The following is a 22,798-nucleotide window of genomic DNA, read 5'->3' as shown; positions in this document are numbered from 1 at the left end:
CTTACACTAACGTCAGTGGTGGGAACGTGCCCCGCAGCACGCGCCCATCAAACTGCAGCTTCTTACAGTCCTCCCCCTGCCTCCTTATCTCTCAGCCTGAAACCTGATCGACAACAGTAGTCGAGGGGGGAGGGGGCGGGGCAGCAAGGCCCAAATGTTTCCCTTGTGGCTTTTATGGTTGTCATGTTAGGCTTCCTACACATGGAGTTAATTTGTCGTTTATCTTTCTCGACCTATGTGCCTGAATGCGAGGACTGACCAGGTCTGACCGGATACGATGTTTTAGGAAATGGGGAGAATTGTATGTTTTTTTCTAAGATCGCAAAACATCAATATTAACTCTGTTCATGTTATAGAGCCCCTGTAAAGTGCGCACTCCTCGCTCGCCTTAATGTTCGCCTCATGTGGAACCATGCCCGAAATTATTGTGAGCTTTTTAACTACATTTCACAACTTTGGATAGAAAACCGTGCCTGCATTTATTTGTTTAGTGGGTGTCTGTGGCACCTCCTTCATCCCCACCTGCCTGCGCCCTTGGTGGTAGATTATTTTGGGTGAATAGTCGTCTAGTCAATATCCATGGTATTAGTTAGGCCACGGTTTAAACAGACACAATTTTGTGCAAATGTAAGCATTTGAGTAGCAAAGGAATGGGGGTTTCTGCGGCATGGCCGCCAGCAGTGATTTAGTCTTGTATTGGCCAGATACCGCCATAACAGGTCTTGATTTTTTTTCCCCCTCTTTTCTTCCTTCGGGGCCAGGCAAGCTCGACTGTATTGGTTAACCGCAGCCAAAGATACACGAACCCACCGAGCTATCTTAGTATTGCATTCGTCTGCTCTGTGAGCATGCCCACGGTGTGCTCCATTTGTGTAATTAACAAAATGCACAATAGGTTTGCCAACTGCCTTAAAATTTCGCTCCCGGCTGGAAAGCAAACCCTCGACCGTGACACTGCCATAAATCCGCACAATTTCCAGCTGTAATCATTACCCTGCTCCGTCCCGCAGTGAAGTACATATGGCAAAGCACCGTATACCCTTCCTGAGGGGCCCGTCCTGAGGAATGGGGCGTGTGCGATATCGGCTGGCTTAGAATGTAGGGAATTCCTGGCCGGGGTCCAGACTGCTACAAATCCCCCGGGACCAGCCAACCAGCTGCAGATGTCGACATGCTCGAGTGCAGGCGGCGCATGGGGCTCCATGCTGCGTTCTGTCCGCCTGCTCTCTAGCCCGCTCCCCCCCCCCCCCCCCCTCCCGAAATCCCAGATAAAATTCTCCCTGCTGTGGGAACGGAGAGATACGGGGACTGGAAAATACGGGGCACACTCCAGAGGTGATAGTCGCGAACAGCTCTGGGGGGGGCGTTGTTAAGTGAGGAGGCAGGCCCCTTCCCGCGGTTTGTCGTGGGGGTTTCGGTCTCGGCTAGCGATGGCTGCGCTTGCGCAGTCTCGCTCGCGAGACATAACAAGCATTTACAATGCAACGGTCTCGGCATTGTTAAAGTTAGAGCTATTGGCATTGCTCATGACAATGCCGTTTATTTAAATGTTTTAAAAACAAAAAACATGAACAAAAATAATGTCATGAGCAATGCCAATAGCTCTAACTTTACCAATGCCGAGACCATTGCATTGTAAATGCTTGTTTTGCTTTATGGTTACTATGTATCTTTATTTTACTCTGGTTACTTGCCCGCAGGATGAGGGGATGGGCTTGCTATTCTATTCATGTGCTTATGACTATCGATGAGGATCCCCTGGAAGAGAAGGATAAGTTATTTACCTGTAGTCCTAGTTTTCTTCCAGAGGTATCCTCATCAAAGTCATAAGCGACCCACCCGCATCCCCGGGCAAGTGAACAAGATGCATGTCATCTCTTTATGCTATGGTCTGCGGGTCTCCGCAAAGAACAACTGACCTAACTGTCACCCCTGAGGCCTGATGGGAAGCTAGGGGTCATGGCTGCCTTAAAGGCACGGTGCCAGTTTATTCTGTATGTTTCTGTGGGTTAGCTTTTCAGCTTTCTACTCTGTTTCTGCAATGCAGCCTATGTGCTGACAATGTTTTTCATTGTTCTTTGCAAGATTATGATATCTGGTATTTATTAAAGCAGATTTCATGTGTTTCTTTCTCCCTGCTTTATTGGAATGTATTTATAAGCAAGGGTATTTCTTACATCATTGCTCAGCATTGCTTTGGAAGGCTGCATTGTGTTTTTGTTATATATATATATCTACATATATGGTTTCCACATATGTTTTATATGTTTCCGGGGTCCTGCGCATAGGCGGGAATATTCATGTGCTTATGACTTTGATGAGGATACCCCTGGAAGAGAACTAGGATTACAGGTAAGTAACTTATCCTTACTTACCTTCGGTAAAGCCGTATGTGGTAAAGACTCTGTCTAGCCTCACATTTTTTACTGACCCACTCGTCCTCCCTGCTTTGCGAACGGATTTTTGAATTAAGGCCTGTTCCCATTTTAAGGGCCCCAGCTGAACGCACCAGTGGTCCGTGTTCTTCGTGGATCCAGGCTTCTGGCTTGGAAAGTCACGAATAGAAACTGACGTCAGAACGCTGGGGTGATGCCTATATGGGCACCGCACTTGTCACTTCCAGCATGAACGATGCCACGCAGAGCCAAACGACACCACCTACTGGTGCACAGGGGTATTGGTCACCAAAAATTTCCGGATCTAGTCTGACACCTGGGGAGTATTCTAAGTTAAACAATCAGCGGCTAGATAGAGCATCTACCACTTAAGGTGTTAACGAAAGTAAGTAACTTGTTCGTCTGTGGTGCATTGTAACTGATCTTCTCCCCTGTTGTCATTAGAAATGTACTCCTTTTTATGTTGCTTGGTGGCCCATGAAACTGAGTGAGTCTTTCTGGTCTCATGCAGGTGGCAGAGGACAACATGATGGAATCTGAGAACCCAGTCTGCCACAAGCAGCTTCTGGCCAAACTCCCTCGTCATCATCCTCTTGTGCTGAAGGAGACTGGGAGTGATGATGGTGAGTTTTGCAAGAATAATTTTGACATCTCCATTTGTGCTGCACTGCTCTCCTCATATTTGGTCTTCTCCAGCTTTGGATCTTTCATAGATAGATGTGCTTTTGAATATCCCCTGTTGTTTTACTGAGACCCCCTTGCTCTTTTATTCCGGTTTATGTGGTCGCTCATTATTGGCCTGATTTAGTGCTTGGCGAATAGTTTACTCCGGCAGGATGCCAGAGGACAGTATCTCCACCAACCTGAGGGACTTCTGCCTGCCAAATTTCAAGTTTCTGCCAGCCCTGTGAATAACTCTCTAGATTATCACCTCTTTATTTCGCATTCGAATAAATGCATAAAAAGTACATAAAATCATCGAAGTGTGGTATACATCATATAAAACAACGGTTCAACTTTAGTAACTGTTAAAAAAGATAATGTTAGATTCATAAAACAGCTATAAAATTGATTTTAAAAAGTTGTAAAACCGTATACATAAAACGGCTTGCCCCCTCTGGTGGTTGGTAGTGCAAGTTCTAAAAGTGCACCCCATGTGGATTAAAGTGCATTTTTTTTTATTTTAAGAACAGCAAGCAGAAATGTGGCAGCATAAAACATATGTACGGAGTTTCCAATACTCGGAAAGTTCCAAGGGCTTGTTTATGCAATCGAATACAGAATTTTTTCAACAGTGGAATAGTTAATGTTTTCCTCTCTACCGTGTAGAATGAACAAAAGAAAAAACACATATGAAATAGATTGGGGGGGGAAAGGCCGTCACAAGGGCAGAAAGATAGCTAGTTTATCGAAAATACTTGTGCCGGATAGGCGGCCATTAATGGAATATTATTCACTCTAAATCTAGTCAATACAAAGCGGTGGCTGGTGTTCATGACAAATGAGATGTAGGATAAATGACCTCTACTTGGAGTTGGTGATGCAAAGTATGTGGTCACTGGGATTTCATTTTGATTTTCTCACAACGCGATAAGTAAAAGTGAATGTGTCTGGTTCCCTAATGTTAACTGAGGGCAATACTGGGGCTGGCGTGACCACACTGTATTGGTTGCTGGTTTTGAGTTTGTTTATTATGCAAATACAATGCACAAATTATTATTCGTGGATTATAGTTTACCTGTATGTATACTAAATGAACAAGTATATTATGCTTGTTGAAGGATATTGTATGATATAATGACTAATAAAAAGTTTACTTTTTTTTTGTTGCTGAAACTGCTGTGTGGCCTTTTATTCTCAAAATGTAGTAAAAGTTTGACAGACTATACCATCAGCCATGACAGCAGGCTGTCAAACTTTTCAAAAGTTTTTTTTGTTTTTCCCAAAAACTTCCATAGTGGAATTTTGTTTGTGATTGAAAAAAAATAACAATCTCTTAAGGATCTAACTGACTCTTATTCTTTCATCGGGCAGATATATTAGTAGGCCAACACTTACTGTAGGAAACTGGCTCTATATATACTACACCAAAATGAGGTATAGTGTGTATAGCGTCCAGGTACCCCAGAGGTAGTTATATAGAACCTTTCTCTCTATTTGTGGTAGAGTGGACGAGCAGTAAGGCAGTATCAGAGGACAGTGTTAAGCATTTGATGTACACACTCAGTCAGCAAATTAATTCAAACACTCAAGAACTGAACTCTACGCCAGTTGTTTTTGTATGAAAAGTATACTGTTTATTTTTAGAACCAAGCAATCCTGGCACAGGTAAGGATGAAATACTTTTCAGTAATAAGTTGCTGAATATAGAACAGTTTGAAAATGCAATAGAACTTGTACTTTGTTTGAATTACAGGGGATAAAGCAGGTTGCAACACAGCAAATACAGTACATTGGAATGGATAGGCTTTTTCAGTAAATTACAGGTAAGTTACTTTTTACGTTACTTTTCTAACTCGGTGCTTGATACCTAGATTCAGCACTGCGACATTTCCTGTAAACAGGTAAGTAATTACGTTTTGGTTATTCGCATGATTTTCAAACAATATCTTTAGATTTCAAAACTCCACACTTAGTCGTTTTTTGGAAGAAGAACAGTGCATTGAAATGAATAGGCTTTTTTAGTAAATTACAGGTAAGTTACTTTGTACGTTACTTTTCTTACTCGGTGCTGGATACCTGGATTAAGCACTGGGACATTTCCTGTAAACAGGTAAGTAAATACGTTTTGGTTATTTGTGCGATTTTTAAAGAATATTTTTAGATTTCAAAACTCCATACTAGAAAACTTTTTGGAAGAAAATTGCCAATGTTATCCTTTGGAGGAAAAACAGGTTATCGGTTCACCGGTAAGTAACCTATTGTAGGAGTTAAAGTTCTGGGTTTAGACTCAGGGGAACCCCAGGGCAAGTGATGCACTGTTGTTGCACCCTCAGCGGCACTAATGCGGCCGGGTGCAGAGTGTTGAGGCCGAATATTATCCAATGGGGGATAAGGGGCCTCAGGTTGGTGACTCCTGGCAAGCAGGCCACTGGGTTGTGGGAGCAAAGCTCCTAGGGTTAAGGTCAGGGCAAATGGGGAAACAAAGTAGCCCAAAAAGGACACCTTCAGCGACACTTGGGCGGCCGAGGGCTGTTTCGATGTCGGACGCCCTGTTTTCTATGGAGAACCTCCGGTTTGCAAAAGCACTGCATGCAGGGAGATGAAGGACTTCTGGGTGCGACAAGCAATTGGAGATGTAAGTTGGGAAGTTGAGGGTTTGGTTAGGCACCGTCGGTTTTGGCACAAAAGGCTCTGGGGCAGGGGTGCCTTTTGGGGTCGGATCGTCTTACCAGCTCCTGGTTGCGGTTAGGGGGGCCTTCTGGATTTAGACTGCAGGCATCGGCTGGAGGCATGAGGCAGGTCAGCGGTCACCGGATCTCGGGGTCAGGATCGCCGGGGTGATCTCCTTGTGGTCTTTTTCCAGTCGAGCTCGGGCCTGTTTGGCGGGTGCAGAGTTGGCTGGATTTGCGGTCTCTGGCTGCTGCCAGGGGTTGCAGTTGAACAAATCCGGTCTTCATGGGTGAAACAGTCTTTAGGAGTGAAGGCAGGCAGGTCCTCTGGGGTTTTTGTGGTTGCTGGATGCAGGACACACCGGGATTTCGCAGGAGCAGGTTCAAGGGGAGACAGACCGGTAGGGCTGGGGCCAAGTCTGTGGGCGTCTTCCTCTTGTTTGCTGGCTGCACGGCTGTTCAGTCCTTCTTCTTCTTTTCTTGTTGTCAGGCTGGATCTGAGGAAGCAAGGTTCAGGGTGCCCCCTAAATACTAAATGTAGGGGCGTTACAAGTAGGTAAAGGGAAGGGACCAATGGGAGGGGGGCAGGAGCCTGTCCCTGGTTGGCTGGGTCCCCCCATCCTCAAGATGGCGGGGACTCGAGGTTGTGCTTCACCTCACCTCCCCCACCTGAGGGTTGGAGTTGGCAGAGGTGGGCACACCTCTCTTCCTCACTTGTTTTTCCCGCTGTTTCTCCCGCCCAAGGTTGGGGGTAGAACCAGTGGGGACCAGTTGCTGAAAGCAGCAGATGGTCTGGGGAGGCTCACAAAGGCGGCATACCTTTGAAGCTTCCCCTTTGTGACCCCTGCCCATCCTGGTGGAGGAGGCTTGGCACCTCGTCTCAGGATGTGCATTGTTTCAGGCACCCAAGAGCAGCAGGCTCTCGACCCAGGGGTCCAGAAACAGGTCTGTTGGTGGCAGCCTAAGCAGCCTCTCCGTCAGGTCACTAGAAGTTGGTCGAGTTTCAGGGGGCATCTCTAAGATGCCCTCTGTTATGCATTTTATATTAAATCCCACACTGGCATCAGTGTGCGTTTAAGGTGCTGAGAAGTTTGATACCAAACTTCCCGGTCTTCAGTGTCGCCATTATGGTGTTTAGTTCGTAATGACAAACTCCCAGCACCATATACTCTTAATGGCAGCACTGCACTTACAGGGCCCAGGAATGGACTTGGGCACTGTAGGGTTACAGGGCTCATGCACCTGTACCCTCACCACTGGCATAGGGCACCCAGCTAGAGAGGTGACTGATCTATTTCAGGGCAGTGGTTTGTGGGCATGGCACACAGAGATGTGTGCAATGTCGACTCTTCATTTTGTTCTGCACCAAGACACGCAACATGCAAAGGCAGTGTGTGAGTGTCAGTGTACATGACCTCTAAGGGTGGCACAATAAGTGCTGCAGCCCTTAGAGGCCTTCTATGGTCACAGTGCCCTGGGCAACCAAGGTGCCATTTACTAGGGGCTGACATGTGACCAGAGATTCTAAGAATCAATAAGAGAGCGAGGAATTAAAAAGAGAAACAGTTCAATTCCCCTAGGTATAAGTATAATTAATCAACAAGAACTGGTCCCCAGAGATAACAGGGAAAGGTATGTGTACGTAAATACTGATTAGTTCAGTGAAAAACCATTAGGTTTTTTAGGAAAGGCCTCACCCACCAACCTAGTTGGTGGCATGCTTCATCATCGGCCCCCACCTGAGGCACCGAGTGTACCCCAGGTGTGGTGCGACGCCTGAACTACAGCGGATCGGGGTTTTTTTGTAATGTGAGTTTGCAGTGCAAGTGAAGTGCATGTGTAACTTAAAAACAGCTGTCCCAATGGTCCCAGATATCAAGAAAATTAGTTTAATGATGGGCCATGGGCAGTATTAAAAGGAAGGCGAAGAATGGTTCAGGGGGTATCAATGGCCACCACCATCCTGTGGGGTCAACATGTTTCAGCCAGTGCCTAGATACTGGTGCTGGCTTTCATCAGGACCAAAGTGCAAGAAGTGAAAAAGACAGAATCTAGCAGAGTGTTTAGAACCGTCTATGTGTGGCACGCGCTAAGGTGCTCTAACTGGCAGAGGGGGTGTCCCTCTTAAATCCAATCCTGTTAAAAGAAAGACACACAGACATACAACATATAACAAGTAGTTAGCCTCTATGGTTGTCAACAAAGAGCAAGTGACAAAGAGTACCGCTGTGAAAGTGGCAAACGGTACGGTATGTGAGGCAGCGACAAAGGTGCTACAGTGGTAGTGTGCACTAATGTATGGGATAAAAGTGTCAGGTGCTACGGACACGGTAAATGAATAGGTGAGTACAAAATTAAGTAAACCTAAAAATGCTTACTCCATAAATTAATGGGACCGGCTCCATGAGTCTGGAGTGCGGTGGTCTGTCTAAATACCATCTAGACAGAAAACAGCCGCGTGGCTTGCCAGTCAGCAGCCACCAACCAAGGCCCCCCTATCCCTCATAGGATAACATTGGGCCTAACTCACTCTGCACCCTAGAGTCGCTGAGGGTGAACCAACTGTACCTACCTGACCCTGGGGGACCCCTGAGTCTATGCCCAGAACCTCAACTCTGCCAGTCAAGTACTTGCCTTTAAACCGATAACTCTATTTTCTTCATAGGGTAACATTGACTGGCTCTTTCCTGAAATTTCTTTAAGTGTGGACTTTTCAAATCTTAAAAAATTCTCCAAAAATCAGCCGAGTAACGAAAACGAAATTACTCACCTGCTCTTAGGTGAGCTCCCAGTGCTGGATCTTGGTGCCCAGCACTATCTCTGAAAAATATTTACAACTGTACTTACCAGTAACCCAATTTTCTCCCATAGGAAATCATTGACTGTTTTTCTGTGAGATTTCTTCTAAGTGTCAATTTCTGCAATCTTTAAATATTCTTTAAAAATCGTATAATATCTGAAAACGTAATTACTTGCCTGTTTTGGATAAAGGGGCCAGTACTGAGTCTAGGTACCCAGTACTGGATTACAAAAGTAACGAGAACATACTATACCTGTAACTTGCATTTTCTGCCATAGGGAATCATTGACTGTTTTCTATGAAATATTTTCTAAGTGTCAACTTTTAAAATTGATAAATATTGTTTAAAAATCATCACAGTAATTAAGTCGACTTTCATCACTTGATTTTAAGTACTGACCCAGGACTGAATCTAGGATCCAGTCCTGGAATTCCAAAAGTAATCCTAAAAGTAATCTGTGGCAAATAACATGAACCTTCCATTGAACTAAATGCATTATTGTGTTTAAAATAGTGTTGCCTATTGCAACCACTTGTAACTGTTTACAAAAGTCAATTGCATATTGCAAAAGTATTTATATAAAGCATCTAATTCTGAGAAAGTATATTTTAATTCCAATTGTTGGTTCTAAAATAAAACAAGCATATATTTTTTTATATATAAACCATTGGCCTAGAGTTCAGTTATTGAGTGTGTGAGACCATTTGCTGACTGAGTGTGTACAACAAATGCTGTACACTGTCCTCTGATACTGCCTTACTGCTCGACCAAGCTACCACTTTAGAGAGTAAGGTTATATCTAACTTTAGCCTCTGTCAAACCCTTGGGGACTGTGGACTCTGTACACCCTGTACCTATTAAGGAACAGTATGTTTAAGGCATATGAGCTGCAGATTACACACTTTTGCATAGATCGCCATCTGATGTTGGGCCCGGATGTTTGCAGTTTGTTTTTCCTCTTGGGAAGTCTTTGGAAGTCACAAGGTCGGTGACTCCTCCTTTGGTTCGTATTGCGCATGGGCTTCGGCTCCATCCTCAGATTGTTTTTTTCCGCCATCGGGCTCGGATGTAATACTTCACGCTCCGGTTCCAAACTTTCCAGTTCAACGATCGACGCAAAAATCCTCGCTCATCGAGCCTCTTCAAGATCATAAATCATCTTAATCACCTTCTCTTCGGCACTTCTTCGATTCCGGTCGTCGACGGCGGCCTTCGGGCCTATTCCGGCTCCGGTCTCGGCTGATGGAAAGAACTCCCTTCAAGAAGTGCCCTCGATGTGGGTCCAAGTTTCCCCACACCGATCTTTATGAGGTGTGCAACCTCTGCCTCTCCCCAGAACACGAGGCCCAAGACTGTCCCGCCTGCAAGTCTTTTCGCTCTAAAAAGACTATTCGAGATGGACTGGCTAGACGCAACATGGCGCACTCCTCGACCTCCGCTCCAGTCGACATCTTCGGGGACGACGTCGAAGCTCCGGGACAGCAGAACAGGAGGACGACGACCTCGTCAGCGCTTCCAAGGCCGACGCCTCAGATGTGGAGGACATCACCCCGGCACAGCGGGTCGTGAGTACAATACCCCCTCCCACGCCCGCATCGATACCGAAAAAGGCTTCGGTCACACCTTCGCCTCCGGGCCTAGGCAAGACCAAGGACACTGCTTCTCACACCCCACCTTCGGGCCCGGTAAAGAAGCCTATTAAGCCGTCCGGCAGCTCGGGCTCCAGCTAGCCGACCACCGGTGCCAAAAAACACCCTTCGGCACCGAAGAAAAAATCGGCCTCCACACCAAACCCGGCACCAAAGCCTTCGGTGTCAAAGCCTACTCTTCTGGCGCCGACCAAACATCACAAGGCCCTCGGCACCGACACTCCCGTACCCAAGCCTTCTTCGGCACCGACCAAAAAATCGGAGGTCCCAAAGAAGCACGGCTTAGACAAGCCTAAAAAGCCGTTGGCCCTGAAAACTTCGGCGCCGACCGAACAACCAGTGTCGCAAGAACTTTTCACACCGGATCCTCTGCAAAAGACACTCACCAAGGATCCAAAAACTGGACACTTGACATTGTCTTCAAAAAAGAGACACTTGGACAAACCAGCTCCACCTACACCTCCAAAGAGGAAAGACATTGCTACCTCTCCTTTCAGGGTGCCTTCCCCACCTCCTCCACCCTCCCCACCTCCACCTCATCGTTCCCCCACCTTGTCGCCTGTCCTAGACGATTTGGGAGATCCTTATTATGATCCAGCAGATGTGCCAGAAGACCCCACCCCTACTGGATCTCCAGACCCATGGGACGATTATAACAATCCGGACATCCCAGATGTCCCACAGGATGACCTTTACCCATCTAGGCCATCCCCACCTGAAGATTCTTTAGGTTTTCACCACTTGTTACAAAAGGCGGCACACTACCACGGGGTGGAGTTACATACTGACCCAGTGGAGGAAGATTTTCTCCTAGACACCTTCGACGATGCACATAGGTCTACTGCCATTCTACCTATATTGAAGGGAGTAATTAAACATGCACCTGAGGTTTTTAAAGACCCAGTCAGGGCCAGGGTCCTAAACCCCCGTATAGAGAAAAAATACAAAACCGCCCCCACAGACCCTTCATACATTAAAGGCCCTGCACCATTGGATTCCCTAGTGGTATCTACAGCTAGGAAGCGCTCAAATTCTCCGGCATCAGGCGAAGCACCACCACCTGACAGAGTCCAAGCTCCTAGATGCATCAGGGAAGCGCACTGCGTCACAAGCTGCCAATATATGGCGTATCGCCAATACGCAAGCGCTGTTGGCCCGATACGACAGGGCGCATTATGATGAGCTAGAGACCATCATGCACCATCTCCCTGAAAAGTACAAGACTAGGACTAATGAATTGATTCAAGAGGGAAAAACAATAACTAATACCTCTATACGCTGTGCCCTAGATGCAGCAGATACAGCATCCAGGGCCATAAACACCAGTGTCCTTCTCCGTCGCCATGCCTGGCTCAGAGTTTCAGGTTTCAAACCTGAGGTACAAGCCTCTATTTTAAACCACCCATTCGACCAAGATCATCTATTTGGCCCCAAATTTGATGAAGCCCTCAAAGATGAAGAAAGATACTGACACGGCGAAATCCATGGGAGCCCTGCAGTCACATACTCCCAGGCGCTCTTTTCGCCGCTCTTCCTTTCGGGGCACTGGCAGAGGCTACTCCTCGGATAGTGCATCCACGTCCTACAAATCCCCTCCTCAATCTACCTTCACAAAGGGTTATCAAAGAGGCGGATACAGAGGCAATAATAATAAGGGCAGAGGCAAGACAAATACCGCCCGCTCTGCCACACCTCCTGCCCAATTACTTTCCCCCGCTCCCTCCAGACCATTCCACTCCGGTCGGGGGCAGAATACAACATTTCCTTCACGTCTGGGAGACAATAACCTCAGACAGATGGGTGACACAAATTATTCGTTCAGGGTATTGCCTAGAACTAACATCTACTCCCCCAAACATTCCACCCAGGCAACGCCCTATGTCTCAAGAACATACTACGTTACTAAAACAGGAGGTGATCTCCCTCCTGCAAAAAGAAGCCATAGAGCCGGTCCCCATAAATCAACAAAATTTAGGGGTCTACTCCCTGTACTTTCCGATTCCAAAGAGACGAGACTCTACGACCTATCCTAGATCTCAGACCTCTAAACACTTACATACATTCAGACCATTTTCACATGGTAACCCTTCAACAGGTTCTTCCGCTCCTCTCCCAGAGCGATTTTCTCACCACTCTGGATTTAAAAGACGCGTACTTTCACATCCCAGTACACCAGTCTCACAGAAAGTACCTCAGATTTGTGGTGGACAGGCAACACTACCAGTTCAAGGTGCTCCCGTTTGGGGTAACAACAGCATCAAGGGTATTCACCAAGTGCCTAGCGGTAGGGGCTGCACACCTCAGAAGACAGCACATTCATGTCTTCCCGTATCTGGACGACTGGCTAATAAAAGCCACGTCCTACGAACAATGTGTGCAACATACCGCCGCTACGATCCAACTACTTCACCAGCTAGGTTTCACGGTGAACCACCAAAAGTCCCACCTAATACCATCACACACAAAACAATACCTCGGTGCTACCATAGACACCTCAAAAGCCATAGCCTATCCCAATCCTGCCAGGATTGCAAATATACAGGCTCTGCGTCACAAATTCATAATTCAGCAATCTTTCCCAGCAAGAGTGTTTATCCAACTGATAGGGATGATGGCCTCTTGCATCTTCATAGTGCCCCATGCAAGACTCCAGATGCGTCCACTCCAAGAGTGTTTGGCACGCCAGTGGAACCAGGCCCAGGGGCAACTGACAGATCTGGTGTTGGTAGACGGTCGCACCCATCGCTCTCTGCAGTGGTGGAACACCACAAACCTTTCCAGAAGTCGACCGTTCCTGGACCCGGTTCCACAAATAATACTAACAGACGCATCGCTCTCCGGCTGGGGAGCTCATCTGTTACATCTCACAGTACAGGGCACTTGGACTCCGCAACAGAAGTTACTCCACATCAACCATCTGGAGTTACTAGCAATCTTCCTAGCCCTAAAATCCTTCCAGACGCAGATTGCAGGCAAGGCAGTCCTCATTTGCACAGACAACATGACTGCCATGTACTACATTCAAAAACAGGGGGGCACACACTCCACAGCTCTCTCAATTAGCACAGAGCATATGGAGATGGGCATTTCCACAGAAAATCTTTCTCCTGGCCCAACATGTCCCAGGAGTCCAAAACACCGTGGCAGATCTGCTCAGCAGACAAACGCAACAGATTCACGAATGGGAACTTCACCCACAGGTTCTTCATCCGTTCTTTCAGAGGTGGGGGCATCCACACATAGATCTATTCGCCACCCACGAAAAAAAAAATGCCCAAGCTTCGCCGCCAGGTATCCACACCCATTGTCCAAAGGCAATGCGATATGGATGAACTGGTCAAACAAATTTGCATATGCCTTTCCACCTCTCCCACTAATTCCATTAGTGGTGCGAAAGCTACAACAACATTCCCTAACACTGATCCTAGTAGCTCCAACATGGGCCAGACAACCGTGGTACACCACACTGCTGGAACTCTCGGTAGTACCACACCAAAAGCTACACCTCTCACCATGCCTCCTAAACCAGAACCATGGAGAGATCAGGCACCCGGACCCAGCTCAGCTCAACCTTGCGATCTGGCCCCTGAGGTCCTAGAATTCGGATACCTTAACCTTCCCCCTGATTGCATGAATATTATCAGGGAAGCTAGACGCCCTACTACTAGGGCATGCTATGCCTCAAAGTGGAAAAGATTTGTTGTTTACTGCCACAACAACACAATCGATCCTCTAAATGTGTCCATACAGCATATTATATGTTACTTGCTCCATCTCCAAAGGTGTAACCTAGCATATACATCCATTCGGTTACACCTCGCAGCGATTGCTGCTTACTTACAGAACAGGCAGCACCTGTCACTTTTCAGGGTGCCTGCCATTAAAGCCTTTATGGAAGGCCTCAAAAGAGTAATTCCACCCAGAGTACCACCCTCACCTGTCTGGAACTTGAATATAGTTCTCACAAGGCTAATGGGACCCCCTTTCGAACCATTACATAAATGTGAGCTCCAGTTTCTCACATGGAAAACAGCATTCCTAGTGGCCATCACTTCCCTTAGAAGGGTTAGTGAAATACAAGCACTCACCATACAGGAACCTTTTCTTCAAATGCATCATAACATGGTGGTACTCCGCACCAACCCAAAATTTCTCCCAAAGTAATTTCTCCCTTTCATCTAAACCAGTCGGTAGAATTACCAGTCTTTTTCTCACAACCTCAAACCGTTGCGGAAAGGGCTTTACACACACTGGATGTTAAAAGGGCTTTACTTTACTACATCCAAAGAACACAACCTTTCAGAAAGACCAAACAGCTATTTGTTTCTTTCTCTCCACCGCATAAAGGCAACCCTATTTCTAAATCAGGGATAGCTAGGTGGATTGTAAAATGCATACAAATTTGCTACCACAAAGCAAAACGCACGCTATCTGTTCCCCCTAAAGCCCACTCTACAAGAAAGATAAGGGCTTCTATGGCTTTTCTAGGGAACATCCCATTAGATGAAATCTGCAAAGCAGCAACATGGTCAACACCGCACACTTTCACAAAACATTACTGTGTAGATGTGCAAACCAAGCAACAAGTCAGTGTGGGCCAGGCTGTACTAAAAACACTATTCCAAACCACTGCAACGGATACCGGTGGTCGACGCTAGGTTGGGTACTGCTATCTATGCAAAAGTGTGTAATCTGCAGCTCATATGCCTCGAACGGAATATGCTACTTACCAGTATGCATCTGTTCTTGGCATGTAGAGCTGCAGATCTACACACGCCCACCCGCCTCCCCGGCTACCTGTATCCGTTCCAGTCTATCTTATTTAGATACAACACACATGGGTTTCTTCACTATTATTACTACGCTCCATCTTTCCCTGCTGGCGAAAAACAATCTGAGGATGGAGCCGAAGCCCATGCGCAATACGAACCAAAGGAGGAGTCACCGACCTCGTGACTTCCAGAGACTTTCCAGGAGGAAAAACAAACTGCAAACATCCGGGCCCAACACCAGATGGCGATCTATGCAAAAGTGTGTAGATCTGCAGCTCTACATGCCAAGAACAGATGCATACTGGTAAGTAGCATATTCCATACAGAGCCACTTTCTCACACTAGGGCAATGACAGCCTGTTTGCGTGAGGCAAACGGAACTGGGACATTTTTCTAAGGATCCTAATTATCCCAAAACAGGTGGACACTGTCCTACTAATCTGCAGGCTCAAAGAAAGAGATTGACCACTATGACCCCTATATTTTTCCCATGGGGTACAGGGCAGGGGCAGCTGCTGAGCGTATCCGGCCACCAATCGTTGGACCAAATATCCAGCTGGTTACCAAATATCAAGACCTCAGTCTTTTCCCTTTCAATTTCATGAAGTTTTCCACCATCCAGAAAGAGACTGCCTGCATACGCCTATTAAAATTTGTGGCGGAGTCCCTAATACTGTGAGTAATGGACACCATTATTTGGGTATTGTCGGCATAAGACAACACCTCTAGCCCAAAGGATCTCACCACCTTTGCCAGCGGGGCCACATAGATATTAAAAAGTGTCGGGCTCAAGGTGGAGCTCTGTGGAACTCCACATGATAGAGAATTTGAAGCCAAATAAAATTGGCCCATTTTCACTGTCTGTGCCCGATCACTAAGAAAGGAGGCGAGAAGCCACAGGGCCAATCCCCCGATCCCTATCTCCCTAAGACGTTCAACCAGCCTCAGAGGAGATAGGGTATCTAAAGCTGCGGTAAGGTCAAGTAGGACCAGCAATGTGGTGTGCCCTGCATACACCTGAGTACGGATGTTATTAAATACAGCAGTTAATGCTGTTTCCGTACTATGGTGGCTTCTAAAGCCATGTTGCGAACCATCAAGTATCTGGTGATCATTTAAATAGACACTAAGATGAGAATTTAAATAGGTTTCTAAAATCTTGGCTGGGACAGTTAGCAAAGAAATAGGATGATAATTCTTCAATTGCAAAGGGTCCAATGAAGGCTTTAACAGTGGCTTGACCACTGCAGTCTTCCATGAGGTAGGATACTGCCCCTTTGAGATCGCTACGTTCAGTACAGCGGTAAGGTGAGGAACGATAACCTCTCAACCAATTTTTAGCACCTTAACAGAGCAAGAGTCCAGAGAACCTAGATGTAACTCCTTCTAGTAGCCAGTCCGTAACGTCTGGTGACATGCAAGGGAAAGTGAGTAACCTGGATGTCTCCTCCATAATTGCACCATCATTAAGGTGGAATGTAGGCTGAGCAGGTAACCCCGCTTTAGAGTTGGACGCCTCCAACACGGAGTATATGTCTGTGATTTTTGTACGGGAGAAATCTGATATTCTGTCACAGAACTCCTGCGAGGCCTCCAAAGGATCTGTGACTGGGGAAGAAGTGAGGGAGTTGATAACCTTAAAGAGCTCTCTAGAGGATTTAATCGACTCTTTGATGTTTGAGTAGTATATTCCTTTTTCTTCCATGATAGACACTTTGTATTCTTTCAAACGCTGTTTGTGTAGCTCTCTACCCATCAGCGATAAATCTGAACGCCATTGACTCTCCTGTTTACGGCACACCTGTCTCAGCTTTCTGAGCCTGTCAGAGACCCAGGGAGCGGAGGACTTTTTTCTTGCTGCATAATGCTTTTTAACGGGCGCTAAAGTGTCCGTAACTGCTAGCAACTTTTTAGATAATTCAGCTGCTGCCAAATTTGCATCTAGTTGCCCAGAAAGCTGAAAGTCCTTAAAGAGGTTAGTGAATGCCTCCTTACTAATAAGGCTGAGATTTCTCCTTTCCTCCAAATTCCTATTTTCAGCTAAAAGAGTCCCTGATGCCGAAGTCTGTAAGTTAAAAGGAATGGCAAGATGATCTGACCAGGCGAGAGGTATAGGCTTTCCCACCTTAATTTGTGGATCATTAGAGAAAATACCATCTAAAATATGCCCCCAACTGCGTGAAACCGCAGCAGCTGAAGGTTTCCAAGAGAGTAAGTGTGTCATTACATAATGTTTTATCCAAATGGAAATTAAAATCACCCAGAAGTGTGAAATTAGATCTTTCCAGGTAGGGCTCTAAAAGACTACTAAAGTTCTGGCTAAAAGATGCCCTAGATCCAGGTTGCCGATAGCATAGGACACCAGAAAAACTTTCAGTGGGATGAATATTTATTGAAAAGTATAATGCCTGGTAATGATCAGAGAGTGAGGTGAGTGGCTCTGTATGGCAAATAAGAGTCTCCTATGGCGAATGCCCAGCCGGCCTACCCTATCCAATCTGACTAGGCTATATCCAGAAGGGATAGCTTCTACGAGATCGGGACCCGAACAGTCCCTGGCCCATGTCTCTGTAATAAACACCCAGTCTGGATTCCGTAGCGAGACAATCTCTGAAGGCCACATTGTTCTTAATCAGGGATCTGGCATTAATGAGATAACCCTGAACTGTGTGCTCTTTAGAAGGAGAAGTAGTTACACTGTTATCGGTGATAACGCTCCCAACTCCTGCCTGTGTCAGGCAAAAACTGCAGGATGAACAGGCAGAGCAATGTTTCTTAACTAAGACCTCAGGGTTCATAGCATGGTGACAAGAAGCTCCTCCCTTCCGAAGGTCTAGAAGTTCCTTCCTAGTATAGCTAGTCCGTATCGGCCGATCTGGCAGAAAAACACCAGCATCCCTGGCGCAAGGGGCGATATTGGCGCGGACGGGCGCAGGCGGGCTTGACTTTGGTGCCAGCGGTGCGCCCGCTGGGTGCGTCCTCTGCGCGACGAGCAAGCCATGCTGGTTAAATAGGCTCTGAGCGCAGACCGCCTTGCCCCTCCCCCCACAAGCCAGAAATGAAATATGGAAACTGCCAGCACCCTCCACAACAAACGGGAAAACCCGCAGCGGAACGGGGTGCAGGCGGGAGCACTTACAAACGCTGCCAAGGGGACGAGGTCCCAGAGAGATAGGAGCAGGAAAGAGTCCATGCAAAGTAGCAAAATACAAATAACATAGGCTCAAAACAAACTTAGAATAGTTAAAATCACTCCACAGGATTTAAAAGCTTTAAAACAGATTTGCCCAAAACAGAACTGTCTCAGCATGTAGTTGCTGTCTACGCGCGTCCGCTGCGCGACGAGCAAGCCATGCTGGTTATATAGGCTGTGAGCGCTAGAGCGCTGACCGCCTGGCCCCACTTGTTACTCAAGCTGCAAGCAGAAATACAATGGTGGACATCCAACAACATAGCACAAGGGAAACCTTTCAAAAACCCAGCTCCTTCTGTGACATTCACTACAGACGCATCCCTCAACGGAAGGGGAGCGCACTTCCAACAACTAAAGGTACGAGGTCAGTGGAGCAACCTCGACTCCATAAAACACATCAATTACTTGGAAATTAAAACAGTATCCCTAGCTTTGAAAGCGTTCCAGAAACACATTTGCAAAAAGACTGTCTTGATTCAAACGGACAACACCACAATGTTTTACCTCAACAAACAGGGAGGTACGAAGTAATTTCTGCTAAGCAAGCTAGCACAACAGATCTGGAAATGGGCAATTTCTCAAAGAATCAATCTGCAAACAATACATCTATCGGGAGTATACAACGCAACAGCAGAACTTCTGAGCAGACTGTACAATTGGTCCCACAAGTGGAAATTGAACAACAAGACAGTACAATACATCTTCAAACGCTGGGAAACCCCATAGATAGACCTGTTTGCGACAATACAGAACGAGACATGCCGGTTATTTGCCTCGGTTTCCTTACCACGTGTCAAAGGTACTCAAGTCTGCGAGATCTGTCCAGGGGACAGATAATCAAAATCAGAGTGGACAAGGATATACTAACAATGCAACAGTGCCAAATCTTTCACCCGGAGCCAGCAACAGCTACTGTCATACTAAAACAGGCACGCTTGTCACAAAAGCAACAATTGCACGATGGATAGTTCAAACCATCCAACTATGCTATACCACTGGAAACAAAGAACTAACGGTACAACCAGCTGCTCACTCAACTAGGAAGAAGGGAGCGAGACTGGCATTTATGGCCAATGTGCCCATAGACACTATATAGACACTCTCGAAGTGGTGGTGGCACCTGAAGAATCTTCGTCCCCGAGCTTGCAGCCTTTTTCCAAACCAGAGCTTTCCCATTGAAATCAATTGAGCACCCGAAGGCTCAAAAGCACCCTGCACCCAGCCGCCCGAGTGGCCCTGGCAGTGTAACCTCTACACCTATCTACTTCCCCATTTGCCCTGAGCAAGTGACCAGGAGCCCAGCTCCCACAGCCGTGTGGCCTGCTAGTCATCAGCCATCAACCAAGGCCCCCCTGCCTCCCATGGGATAACATTGGGCCTAACTCACTCTGCACCCAGCTGCCCCAGTGCAGCTGACGGTGTAACAAATGTACCTACCTGACCCTGGGAGACCTCTGAGTTTGTGCCCAGAACCTTAACTTTGGCAGTCGAGTACTTACCTCAAAGCCGATAACTCAATTTTCTCTGTACGGTAACATTGACTGGTTTGTTCTGAAATTTCTTCTAAGTGTGGAGTTTTCAAAACTTAAAATATTCACCAAAAATCAGCTGAGTAACGAAAACGAAAATACTCACTTGCTATTAGGTGAGCTCCCAGTGCTGGATCTTGGTGCCCAGCACTGACCCTGAAAAATATTCACAACCGTACTTACCAGTAACCCAATCTTCTTCCATAGGAAATCATTGACTATTTTTCTGTGAAATTTCTTCTAAGTGTCGATTTTTGCAAACTTTAAATATTCTTTAAAAATCGTATAAATTGTGAAAACGTAATTACTTACCTGTTTTGGATAAAGGTCCCAGTACTGAGTCTAGGCACCCAGTACTGGATTACAAAAGTAAAGAGAATATACTATACCTGCAACTTGAATTTTCTTCCATAGGGAATCATTGACTGTTTTCTATGAAATTTCTTTCAAGTGTCAACTTTTAAAATAGCAAAATATTACTTAAAAATCCTAGTAGTAACTAAGTCAACTTTCATCACTTGTTTCTAAGAACTGTCCCAGGACTGAGTCTAGGATCCAGTCCTGGAATCACAAAAGTAATCCTGAGAGTAATCTATTGCAAATAACCTGAAACTTCCATTGAACTCAATGCATTATTGTGTTTAAATTGTGTTGCCCATTGCAACAACTTGTAAATATCTACAAAAGCCAATTGCATAGTGCAAAAGTATTCACCTAAAGCATCTCACTCTGAGGAAGTATATTTTAATACCTATTGTTCGTTCTAAAAAAAAACAAGCATATATTTTTTATATATAAACCATTGGCCTAGAGTTCAGTTATTGAGTGTGTGAAACCATTTGCTGACTGAGTGTGTGCAACAAATGCTTTACACTGTCCTCTGATACTGCCTTACTGCTCGACCAAGCTACCACTTTAGAGAGTAAGGTTATATCTAACTTTAGCCTCTGCCAAACCTCTGGGGACTGTGGACTCTGTACACCCTGTACCTATTTGGGTACCATTTACCAGGGGCTGACATGCGGCCAGGGTTTGCCAATTTGGGGTTTTAGGGAAGGAACATAGGCCCTGGGCACCTGATTGGCACGAGTCCAGGGCACACTCAGTCAAAGTACATTCAGCAATTCAGCAAAAAGTTGGTGCATACCATGCAAGAAAGATGGCACTTTCTCACAGCTTTTTAACAATCGGTCTTGAAAGGTACCATCAAATTTACCTCTACCAACTGCTGCTTGGTTCTATAAATAAAATAAAACAAATATTTGTATACAAAAACTATTGATTTGAGTTCAGTCTTGAAGTGTGTGAAATAATTTCTTGCGTGTGTACAATAAATGCTTAACACTACCCTCTGATAAAGCCTTACTGCTTGCCCACACTACCACAAATGGAGAGTATAGTATTATCTACTTTTACCTCTGTAAGTCTTTGGGGATCCACTGGACTCTGTGCACACCATACTTTACTTTGGTATAGTATATACAGAGCCAGCTTCTTACACAGGTACATTGTTGTAAGATGTGTAGATCCATTTACATTTAGTCGGAGGCAACATGGAATACAGTGGTGGAAATCTGATCCAGCGTTGACGTCCTTAGCAAATGCGACGATATAACAACAAGTACCCTCCCCACCCACCAACCAACGTGAAGACGGGGGAAATTCCATCCAATCTGTATCGTGTGGACCATTCTTTGTCGGTGAGAGCTCCGCTCTTGTCTGTGTCCCACTTGGCCCGAAATGGAGATAAGGGTGAAGGTGTGTGCGCCCGTATGCCCCGATACAACCATTGCATTAGTTGTCTACCAGTTGCCCATCAGGTGCACCAGTTCATGTGTTGGTGGTTCGGTCCTTTCAGGAGCCCAGCCCCACTTGACATAGCTTATCAGACTAGCATGCATTAGAAATAATGTGTCGGGTAGCCCCGGTTTCTGGACAAAATTGGTGTGTGCAAGAGGAGTACCATCTCTGAATAGTGCACCAATGGTGGACACTCCAGCCCGCTCTCACATGGATTCTTTGACGTGTCAGTATCCCGCTAGGAGTGGGGAGTCCCAGGAGCGGGATGTTGGGGGCGTACGGTATGGTGTATGCCATGTATTTCAGGGACAGTCTTCAGTACGTCAGCACCACTTTCAATAGTGGTGGGGCTACAATTGGGGTGCCCCCGTGGGGCGCAGCAGTGTGTGCAGAACACCTCATGCAATCATGCCATGAATGTACGCTATCTCCTGTAGGTTATGGCCCACCAGCCAGTAAGAGAGCCATTGCAGTTGGCTTGCCAGGCAGTAGGCCCTGAAATCTACAGCTCCCATTGCACCAGCGTCGGACAGTAGTTGTAATTTTTCCAAACTGACTCGGCGCCTACCCGTGCCCCATACTGAATTGGTCAGTTGCATATTCAGCGTTTTCAAATTAATAGATGGGATCACAACCGGTAAGTTAGTGAAAAAGTATAGTACACGCAGCAACATGACCATTTTTGCAATGGATACGCATCCCGCCACCGATGGGGAAAGCGATGTCCAAAGAGTGATTTGGGAGCACAAAGAGGTGATCACCCTCTGTATGTTCCCATCAAGTATGTCCTGTTGAGTTCCGTACACTCGAACGCCCAAGTATTTGAATGTGACCGGGGCAACAGCCATCTCTGCCTCCCCGAAGGGGATTACAATCTGCAAGAATCCCTCCCCAAAAGAGTATGCAAGTGTTTTATCCAAGTTAATGGCGAGCCCTGAGATTGATTGAAACTGCGAAAAGATCTGGGCCCTAGTTTGGAAACTTCTCCGGAGATCCTAAGTGTAGAGTAGAATATCGTCGGCATATAGGGACAGTGCATGTGCCATTTGCCCCATCGTGGTTCCCCAGTTGACCACATCACAACGCAGCATATGAGCGATGGGCTCCAAGGCTAGTACGAAAGGCATAGGAGATAGCGGGCACCCCTGCCGGGACCCCGCGGAATCTTGTAGAGACCTGGGATGTGTGCTCCAGTGCAAGTCTGTGCCGTTGCAGAAGTGTACTATAATTTAACCCAGCGGAGAAACCCTTGGTGGATCCCATATCGTGCGAAGGCCGCTAACATGTACTCCCAGCTAAGGGTGTGAAAAACTTGGTGAGGTTCTA

The 22,798-nt window shown here is 46.3% G+C and overlaps 1 protein-coding gene across 3 annotated transcripts in view; it reads left to right on the top strand.

The window, feature by feature from the left end:
- Positions 1 to 22,798, top strand: part of KDM4A (lysine demethylase 4A) — a 612,801-nt gene that overhangs the window by 439,773 nt on the left and 150,230 nt on the right. For all 3 annotated transcript variants that reach the window (XM_085602947.1, XM_085602948.1, XM_085602949.1), the window contains one exon: positions 2,908 to 3,019. In XM_085602947.1, coding sequence (XP_085459073.1) covers positions 2,908 to 3,019 — 112 coding nt within the window. The remainder of the gene's footprint in view (positions 1 to 2,907; positions 3,020 to 22,798) is intronic.

Source organism: Triturus cristatus, chromosome 4_2 (assembly GCF_964204655.1).
Source record: "Triturus cristatus chromosome 4_2, aTriCri1.1, whole genome shotgun sequence".
NCBI classification, from domain to species: Eukaryota; Metazoa; Chordata; class Amphibia; order Caudata; family Salamandridae; genus Triturus; species Triturus cristatus.
This window is presented reverse-complemented; position numbering and strand designations above follow the sequence as displayed.